General features: G+C 38.4%; 2 protein-coding genes across 5 annotated transcripts; one reads left to right on the top strand and one right to left on the bottom strand.

The window, feature by feature from the left end:
• Window positions 1–1286: 1286 nt before the first annotated feature.
• LOC108253951 (cell surface glycoprotein 1-like) lies at window positions 1287–2220 on the bottom strand (the record flags this gene model as incomplete). The annotated part of the gene is made up of 2 exons (XM_017448799.1): window positions 2196–2220; window positions 1287–1824 (listed from the first exon to the last, which is right to left on the bottom strand). Coding segments are annotated over exons 1-2 (563 nt in total), but the record flags the coding sequence as incomplete, so codon positions are not given.
• Window positions 2221–3485: 1265 nt separating this feature from the next.
• Window positions 3486–8064, top strand: LOC103521394 (cuticle protein 19.8-like). Of its 4 annotated transcripts, none has more exons than XM_026832091.1 (3): window positions 3486–3550; window positions 7097–7319; window positions 7865–8064. In XM_026832091.1, the coding sequence occupies exons 2-3, from the start codon at window positions 7133–7135 to the stop codon at window positions 8023–8025; spliced, it is 348 nt and encodes a 115-aa protein (XP_026687892.1). In that variant the 5' UTR covers window positions 3486–3550; window positions 7097–7132; the 3' UTR covers window positions 8026–8064. The 4 variants fall into 4 exon arrangements, with proteins under 4 accessions (XP_026687892.1, XP_026687891.1, XP_008484727.1 ...); XM_026832090.1 differs by lacking the exon at window positions 3486–3550 and adding an exon at window positions 4368–4457; XM_008486505.2 differs by lacking the exon at window positions 3486–3550 and adding an exon at window positions 6656–6739.
• Window positions 8065–9991: the final 1927 nt, after the last annotated feature.

Here is a 9991-nt window from a genome sequence, read left to right on the forward strand (position 1 = left end):
AATCCAAAATCATTATGTCGAAAAAGGAATCATATAATTATCACAGATTTCCTTAAAAATGAGATTTTTTAAGTTAATTAGTTTTTGCTAAACCAAAGCAATCGCCGTTTCGAATTTTAAGCTGAAATACATGAGTTTTGCATGTACAGTGTAAAATTGTTTGAGTTTTGTAGACAAATTGTTAAGAAAACTTTTGATTGATATCAAAATGTGTTATTGAAGTCTGCAAACTTTTAGTTTCATGTCAAAATGTATCTACTCCTTTGGTTCAAAAAATCTACTTTTTGGTTCAAATTTTTATGATTGCATTACGAGTCGTTTGGTGTGTCACGTTAATAATGTTAAAATATAACTTATGAATGCCCGGTTTTTTACCTGTCATTGTTTTAACGTTATGAAGTATGGAGGCTCATGGATCAAATATTGAACTAACGGAGTATGGGGACGAGAAATGAGTAAATATAAAAATCAATATACACATTAGTTACCTGGAGCTGGTGACAGGAGAGTTATACCGATGAATTGATAATGCCCTGGCCATTACCATTATCTTGTCAGTGGCACAGAGTACAGGGGGTTTGGGAGAGAACGCTGCTGCAGCATATTTTTTTTTTATAAAACGCTAGCAGTCTCTGTTGATCAACCTGTTTATTGTATAGGGAATTATAGGGCCTGGGCTAAGTGGGTTAGTAGGTATGTAGTTAGTAAAACTTTGGAAACTCACAGTTAAGCAGTATCATTGAAATCCAAATTTGGAGGTAGTATTTGGCTGTGACGATAGTTGTTTCATAGTAGTTGGAAGATATCAGGACAGACATTAGGTGAAACATCCCATCTTCTACCCCATACTATCTGCAAACTTTTAGTTTCATGTCAAAATGTATCTACTCCTTTGGTTCAAAAAATCTACTTTTTGGTTCAATTTGTGATTTGTGTTTTTTCTATTATTATGACTTAGGTATAGTGAAAAGCTAAAGAAAACTCGGAGGAAACCAATCATTTATATTAAGATTTTATATACCTATATATATTTTTTTTTTTAATTTATGAAGGTACAATACTTCCATATCAAAACAAAATAGGTACACTGAGATCTGAGATTAATATTAGTCCTATCTCAAAACTAATATTACAACTTGGTAAAACATTGCAGGCTAAGCGTCTCTGCTGTGCTCCGATCTGGCGGGTTGGGCAGGCTGGGCGTCTCTGCTGTGCTCAGATCTGTCGGGTTGGGCAGACTGGGCGTCTCTGCTGTGCTCCGATCTGTCGGGCTGGGCAGACTGGGCGTCTCTGCTGTGCTCCGATCTGTCGGGCTGGGCACGCTGGGCGTCTCCACTGTGCTCAGATCTGTCGGGTTGGGCAGACTGGGCGTCTCTGCTGTGCTCCGATCTGGCAGGTTGGGCGTCTCCACTGTGCTCCGATCTGTCGGGTTGGGCAGGCTGGGCGTCACCACTGTGCTCCGATCTGTCGGGTTGGGCAGACTGGGCGTCTCTGCTGTGCTCCGATCTGGCAGGTTGGGCGTCTCCACTGTGCTCAGATCTGTTGGGTTGGGCAGGCTGGGCGTCACTACTGTGCTCAGATCTGTCGGGTTGGGCAGACTGGGAGTCTCTGCTGTACTCCGATCTGTCGGGCTGGGCACGCTGGGCGTCTTTGCTATGTTCAGATCTGTTGGGTTGGGCAGGCTGGGCGTCACCACTGTGCTCAGATCTGTCGGGCTGGGCACGCTGGGCGTGTCTGCTGTGCTCCGATCTGTTGGGCTGGGCGTCTCTGTTGTGTTTCGATCTAGCGGGTTGGGCAGGCTAAGCGTCTCCACTGTGCTCAGATCTGTCGGGTTGGGCAGCTACCACATTGTATTCTATTGTATTATATTTTATTATTTGCTAAATATACAAGGTACTTCAGTACATCTATTATACTACCTATTATTGTTGGTTGTTTTTTGAAGTAACAAAACAACCAACATTTTTAATAAAATTTACTATAGAAAATGATGATACAAGACTTAATTATCATAATTATGAAACCTTAGTAGTATGGGTTCGTAATGAAACTCTTCCTCTTCGACAGTTTCCCATTAAGGGAGCCAAGTTTAAAATTATGATGACAGATTTCCCTGTGGATGCTAGTCTGATAAGTGGAGGAAGTTTCACCCTGACCTCTCCAATGTGACCTAGGGTGACACCTACAGAACTCACAGCTCCTAAAATTACTGCTCATCATGTCTTGTTATCCGTGCCTTCTGAGGTGCTTGACAGGCTGAAAACCGGACTGCACATTGCTCCCTCAATAAATAAAGAAAAACAAACGAGTTAATGAGAATTTCATCGATTTAGGCAGATGCTAGCTTTGGGATAAAAACTTGAAAAAGGATTTATAGCAAGAGAATAGGCACATGCTCTGGTTAAGAGATAATACCTACTTACCTATTCAAGTTTGATTTTCTCTGTTTATTTTCTCAAGGTCAAATCAACAGGTCACTAATCTCCAGTTGCAAATCGCTTCTGATTATAACCTTTCGTACTCCCTGTGAAATATAACTGGTTACGGAGGAAGCAACTTACAATTAGACTCATCAAGATTGTTAAGACTATGGAAGACAAGCACATTACACGCTCACACACTTTTGGCTTCTCAGAAACATTACCACCGTTATTATCACAATCCGTGTGAAATATAACTGGTTACGGAGGAAGCAACTTACAATTGATTGTTAAGACTATGGAAGACAAGCACATTACACGCTCACACACTTTTGGCTTCTCAGAAACATTACCACCGTTATTATCATAATCCTATTTTTCATTATCATAATTCATAGATACTATAATTATAATGATATTATGAATTATCTAGGATCAGGGCCGAGAGCCAAGGAGTAGGTGAAAGACTAGGAAAAGCAAGAGCCCTTTAAATCCGGGGGTTTCAGTTCAGACTCTATTCCGCGACAAATTAGCCTCCTTGTCACATTAACCTCACTCAGCCTGAGTGGGCCGGAAAAAAGGCAGGGCCTCGCGATTGTCCAGATGGTCATCCGTCCGCATACCAACCAAACACAGCACTAACTTCAGAGATCTAGGAGGAACTGGTGCATTCAATGTACTATCTCAGCTGGCTAACTTATGTCCAAATATGCCTGTACCTCTCAGTGCCTATTGTTCTTAAACCTTAAATATTGTTCTTAAACCGGCCCGGACAACGGATCAACCGTGTAAACTAATAGGCAGGCTAATCTGCTAAGGTGTGAAGCACCTTCAACTAGGATGACGTCATCTGTGAGTTTTCTTGAGAAATACTCGATAGTGCAATTTACTGCCTACAGAGTGTTATGTGGGAAAGCAGGTTGACTAATGAAGAGAGCAATAAAAAGAACAATTATTGTAGAAATAAACTAATTAAAAGAATCATTCTTAAAACGTTACACCGTTAAACGTAACTGAAAAGGGGAAAACTAGTTTTTCTTCTAATTTTGCCTATGACCTGCCACTCATTGTTTCAAGGAATAGAAATAATAGAATGTTGAGTCATACACCAAACACAGTTCTAATTCTGAGTAAGTTTACTTTCAGTGGGTGACATATTAGAGTTTTTCAAACTTATTGAATATTGAAATTATCAAATTTAGACGAAACTTTGTGAGTTGCAAAGTTCTTTCACTCATACTGACTTACTGACCTTTAGAGAGATTTACACAATCACACAATCAGTCTATTATTTCAAATCATTGAACCACATAACCGCCAAACTATGGTTCATAAAATAGCATAACTAAATGGAGTTCAAATTAGTAGGTGAAAGACTAGGAAAAGCAAGAGCCCTTAAATCCGAGGGTTTCAGTTCAGATTCTATTCCGCGACAAATTAGCCTCCTTGTCACATTAACCTCTCTCAGCCTGAGTAGGGCCAGAAAAAAGGCAGGGCCTCGCGATTGTCCATATGGTCATCCATCCGCATACCAACCAAACACAGCACTAACTTCAGAGATCTAGGAGGAACTGGTGCATTCAATGTACTATCTCCGCTGGCTAACTTATGTCCAAATCTGTCTGTACTCTCTCAGTACCTACCTATAGTTCTTAAACCTTAAATATTGTTCTTAAACCGGCCCGGACAACGGATTAACCGTGTAAACTAATAGGCAGGCTAATCTGCCAAGGTGTGAAGCACCTTCAACTAGGATGACGTCATCTGTGAGTTTTCTTGAGAAATACTCAGTGTAATTTACTGCCTACAGAGTGTTATGTGGGAAAGCAGGTTGACTAATGGAGAGAGCAATAAAAAGAACAATTGTAGAAATAAACTAATTCAAAGAATCATTCTTAAAACGTTACACCGTTAAACGTAACTGAAAAGGGGAAAACTAGTTTTTCTTCTAATTTGCCTATGACCTGCCACTCATTGTTTCAAGGAATAGAAATAGTAGAATGTTGAGTCATACACCAAATACAATTCTAATTCTGAGTAAGTTTACTTTCAGTGGGTCACATATTAGAGTTTTTGAAACTTATTGAATATTGAAGTTATCAAATTTAGACGAAACTTTATGAGTTGCAAAGTTCTTTCACTCATACTGACTTACTGACCTTTAGAGAGATTTACACAATTACACAATCAGTCTATTATTTCAAATCATTGAACCACATAACCGCCAAACTATGGTTCATAAAATAGCATAACTAAATGGAGTTCAAATCGCTGTAGGTAGAACATGATTTTGATTTAGGCTGGATAGAAAAACCTTGACTTTTATCATCTCATCTTTTGAGAAACGAATTTTTGATGCAAAATCTTTGCAGAATCCTTTAAAAACTGTAAAAAAAAAAAAAAAAAAAAAAAAAAAAAAAAAAAAAAAAAACTGTTCTGATTACAGAAGTTTGACGAAAACATATAAGACGGAATCACGACTAATTTGGTTTCGAAATCCAATAAATAATTTATTTGGTAGCGGACCCCACTGATCTGTGTCGTTAGCTCTGTATGAATATAATTGATGGTTTGTCGGATGATCCCCGAACATTGAAAATCAATCAAATATTCCTAATCACGACTTATATTTTCAATATTCCATTTCTGGTAGTCCACTTAAATTTAGCTTATTGTGCAAAGACACAAAGTAGTTCTCTAAAATGTCCTAGTTTTGGACACCATTAATACAGAACAGAATAAAATTCTGTAGTTCAAGTTCTCAATTAAGTTCGCAAAGAAGAGATTTCCATTAAAATACAGTTGAGGAATATTTGAATTAATAATGCAATCCGTCGGGACACTCTCCGGGCTGCAGAGATTTATTTTGGATCAGTAGACAGACTACACTGTTCTGTTCTGTCAGTTACTAAATTTTTGAGCTTGATAATTGTGTAATCAAATCACTGTTTGGGCTAAAAAATCAAGATAATAGAGAAACAATCAAACAATTTATTTTAGTTTTGTTCAATTTTCCGCGTTTTGGTTTCAATAAGTCAAACCCCATGTGGTATGAATATCACACTTGTAATCTTTAAAGTAAATCTCGTAAACTATACGGGAAGTGTGGGCAGAAAACCTGTCATCGAGTAATGATGGATTACGATTTAAAATAGCAATAAATTAGCATATTTAATTTCTGTGCGAAAGTAGAAGACCAGTGTAGGCTTTGTTTTTTCTCGGTTGCGAATTTTGCACAATACCAAGTTGTGTCATTGAAAATCACGAACAAGTTTACGCCGACAATTTGACTTAAAATTTACAGCGTGCTCTTCTGACTAGCTGACTACTTGTTAGATAAAATCAAGCGTGAACTATGAACCTAGGGGGGAAACTTTTTTTTTTTTTTGGAGATTGGAATCAAGTAAATATATTCATGTTTTAGCAACACCATACAGGTGTATTACCATATCCGAAAACCTAAATTGCCGACACGGGAGGATACGGTTCCAATTGAAGACGATCTAAAAAAAAATATCATGTTTCGTTCTGAGAATAAATTATACCAGTGGAATTATTCAATTCAAATACTCCACCTCCACCACTTGGCTCCAATTATCAAGATTGAACAAGTCCTTCGTATAGTGGATCTCGAGCTATCCTCAAGATGGTTCACTTTAGATTGGCGCACTAAATGTCAAACCATACTCTAATTAACTTTTTACCAGGCTGCGCCAATGAAGAACGTCCTATGTCTTGTGGTAACTAATGATACCAAAACATTTCTTGTAAGATGATTGTTTCTTTGAGTTGATTAGAAGTTTGGTTTGGGTGCTATTGGAATTTGGAAAGTGGTTTCATTTGAAAAGACCAGGTCGATAAGCCATTTGCGGTTTTTAATCTTTTGTTCATTTCATTGACCTGTTTATTTCTGTCTTTTTTTTTCTCATCAGCAAGGAATTGTCCTAACCCATGCTGATGTAGAATTAGGGGTCGAGTGGATTGGAACTTGGAACACATCACATGCCTTCAGGCACCGCTTGTCAAGGGTCTAGGTTTTCCTTGTCCTTGGGATCAATTCAATTTAATTTGAGCACTATTGGAATATTCTCAGCCCCAATCTATAACGCCATTCTCTTTTTTCTCTTCCACAGCAAGGATACGAACCCGGACACGTCCACGTTCCCAGCATTATAGTGGATCTCGATCTATCCTCAAGATGGTTCACTTTAGATTGGCGCACTAAATGTCAAACCATACTCTAATTAACTCTTTACCAGGCTGCGCCAATGAAGAACGTCCTATGTCTTGCGGTAACTAATGATACCAAAACATTTCTTGTAAGATGATTGTTTCTTTGAGTTGATTAGAAGTTTGGTTTGGGTGCTATAGGAATTTGGTTTCATTTGAAAAGACCAGGTCGATAAGCCATTTGCGGTTTTAAATCTTTTGTTCATTCCATTGACCTGTTTATTTCTGTCTTTTTTTTTTCTCATCAGCAAGGAATTGTCTTAACCAATGCTGATGTACAATTAGGGGTCGAGTGGATTGGAACTTGGAACACATCACATACCTTCAGGCACCGCTTGTCAAGGGTCTAGGTTTTCCTTGTCCTTGGGATCAATTCAATTTAATAATTTGAGCACAATATTCTCAGCCCCAATCTATAACGCCATTCTCTTTTTTCTCTTCCACAGCAAGGATACGAACCCGGACACGTCCACGTTCCCAGCATGCCATACGACTTCAACTACGCCGTCAAGGACGACTACTACGGTACTGACTACTCTCACAATGCTATCAGCGATGGCGACCAAGTCAAGGGAGAATACAGAGTGCAACTTCCCGATGGCAGACTCCAGATTGTGAAGTACCTGGCCGACTGGAAGACCGGATTCCACGCTGACGTTTCCTACCAAGGTGAGTTCTGGAGGAGGCTTTTTCACCCCTTTTTGCCAGTTCTGTAGATTATAAAATAATACAAGCCTTTAAAATTAGAATTTCACTGAATGTGGTTAGGATTAGAATATCCGGAGGGATTAAATTTAGGATCCAACGGAGAGGTTAAAATCAGGGATCAATGTTCAACCCTGGAATCGCCCAAGATATAGGGGAATGTTTTCAATTAGAGAAATTTCTGTGGATTGAACACCCACCCTCTTGACTTACTGATGAGCGCCTTGACCTCTTACTAAAAAGTAACTCCAATAGAAAAAAGTGTTCTAGACTCAAGAATAATCTGAATTTATGTACATACTCCGATAATAAAGTGATTGAGTTTGTACCTCCCAATCCACTAGTCTTGACTTACTGATGAGCGCCTTGACCTCTTACTAAAAAGTAACTCCAATGGAAAAAAGTGTTCTAGACTCAAGAATAATCTGAATTTATGTACATACTCCGATAATAAAGTGATTGAGTTTGTACCTCCCAATCCACTGACACCATTCTCATTCGTTTCACAGGAGAAGCCCAATACCCAGTCGGAGCTCCAGCACCCAAATACGGAGCCCCAGCCTACACCCCAGCCGCTTCCTACACTCCAGCCCCATCTTCCTACTCTCCGGCACCTTCCTCTTATGCCCCATCTCCATCCGCCACTGGTACCGGTGGATACAAATATTAAGTCAACCCCCTCATCACTCCTGTCGATCCGTGACTGATTGACGAAACTTTGAGATTCGCGAAAATCGCAGTCTGTACGATAAATTTGATTTGGAGATGAGTTTGACACAGAACTTCGGATGAGAATGATTTCTTGATCTGCACTTTACATATACAGATTACAGAGTCACCTCCTACCTACAGGTACAGGACCATCAATATAAGGCTTTGTTCTTTGAATATGGAGCCCCTTTCAACTGGAGCATCAAGGCCTCTGCATTTCTTGACAAATGCGCTGCATTTTGCATTAGGATGTCAATTTTTTGGCTTCTTGTTTGTCTGCTCTTTTCATTACCTACATATGTGAAATGTGATTCACCAAGCAAATCACCTTTACTTCTTCGTCTTATTTTATCCTTTTTTTAAAAGATGATTGATTCACTGCCTTTTTTACTCGCCTAATGGTAATTTTGAGTAGCCTCAATTGGTTATTCAAAATTATTGAAATTTTACTTGCTAACTGCAATTTTTCCCCATTGGAGTTCAATTTCTGATAATTACTCAGAGATTGTTCCTTCTCTCAAAATACTGGGTAGTGACTCCTCTGCTTCAAGTCTCATTGTAGGACTTTTTACATCCCTCAACAAGATTTTATTTTTAGTTGATAGACTTTCATTTGTGCCTTAATTAAAATACTGCCTTTGTGTGCCTTTGTTAACGCTTAGTAAGAGCGTTCCCTATTTCTGTCATCGTGGAAAACGGGATGGTCAAAAGATGTATAGAATACATTTCTAGTCTGTTGGTAGCCTGAATTTTCAGCATACTGATTGATATGAATTTCCATGATGGCTCCTTTTCATTTGTAGAGAAATGAAGTTTTCATTTTCTACAAACCTTTGCCATGACCTCCAAGTTTATTATATTGCCTTTCATTTTTAACTATTTTTTCTGTACGAAACCTTCAAAAATACTGCCTAGGACTTTTCTTATTATATTTTGTAAATACAAAGTTTAGATTGTAAGAGATTTATAAGCAGACTAGGAATTTATCAGCACGTAAGTGATTAATTTTCACTGTCCGATGTAAAGTACAAAATCTATCGAATAGATTTTCTATCTCATAAGCAGTGAAATATTTCACTTTTTTCTTCCTTTATTTCTTTTTGTTCCTCTTTCAAAAGTTCTATTTGAGGTTGCAAATACCTCAACAAACGGATTGGTCTCTTCGTTTTATTTCTCACTAAATTTACCTTCCTATTCATTTGCGATTCTGTCAAATTTACTGATATCCAATTTTTCCTGTCGTGTTACCATTTTTATAATAAAAACCAGTTTATTTTTATAGAAAAAAAATATTCACATTATCTTGTTTTTTGTTTGATTCTCTGATCCAGTTGATGATTTTATTCTTAGATTAGTTAGATTCTTAATCTCATTTGCTTGTTCTGCAAGATCTAGAGTAGGTAGGTAGGTAACTAGAGTAAAAGTACGGTATCTTGTTGATTTCTATCAGGCTTGTCAACATGGTCATGTAGTTTGTCTAGACGTCTTTGAAAGTTTGAACGGCAGCCTCGATAAGGCCCATCACCAGGGACCATCATTCTGGCCTAGTATATTGGAGGTTCGAGTTCAATGCCCGTCGAGATCGAAGTTTTTCGGCTCTGTGGTTGGACTGCTTCGTACAGCGGCGCAATACTAAAGTAGAAACACACTATTATCACGTCACGTGAGTTCATGGGGGGTCAGAAAGATATAGTTCAAAGTTTTCCCATATTGTAGGTAATTTCGTTCATGTTAGCGACACTGCCCTTATGTCACGTTCTACCTTTAGTCTCTTGAAGACAATTGAGTTGTTACTCGTACATGAAGAGGAATACCAAGCCAATTCATATTGGACAATGAGACGTTAAAAGATTTTTACTTTCTATTACTACAGTATAGCGGAGCTATACTAGTAATGAAAGTATTGCAATCGGTCCAAATTTTCA

The sequence above is a fragment of the Diaphorina citri genome, unplaced genomic scaffold (genome assembly GCF_000475195.1).
Source record: "Diaphorina citri unplaced genomic scaffold, Diaci psyllid genome assembly version 1.1 scaffold5135, whole genome shotgun sequence".
Classification (NCBI taxonomy): domain Eukaryota; kingdom Metazoa; phylum Arthropoda; class Insecta; order Hemiptera; family Psyllidae; genus Diaphorina; species Diaphorina citri.

Excerpts from the sequence above, each read along its gene's own strand:
- LOC103521394 (XM_008486505.2), top strand. The coding sequence starts at position 6,689 with ATGAAGAACGTCCTATGTCTTGCGGTAACTAATGATACCAAAACATTT. Across the intron at positions 6,740-7,096 it reads ATGATACCAAAACATTTCTT|CAAGGATACGAACCCGGACA; the intron begins GTAAGATGATTG and ends TCTCTTCCACAG. Across the intron at positions 7,320-7,864 it reads CGCTGACGTTTCCTACCAAG|GAGAAGCCCAATACCCAGTC; the intron begins GTGAGTTCTGGA and ends TTCGTTTCACAG.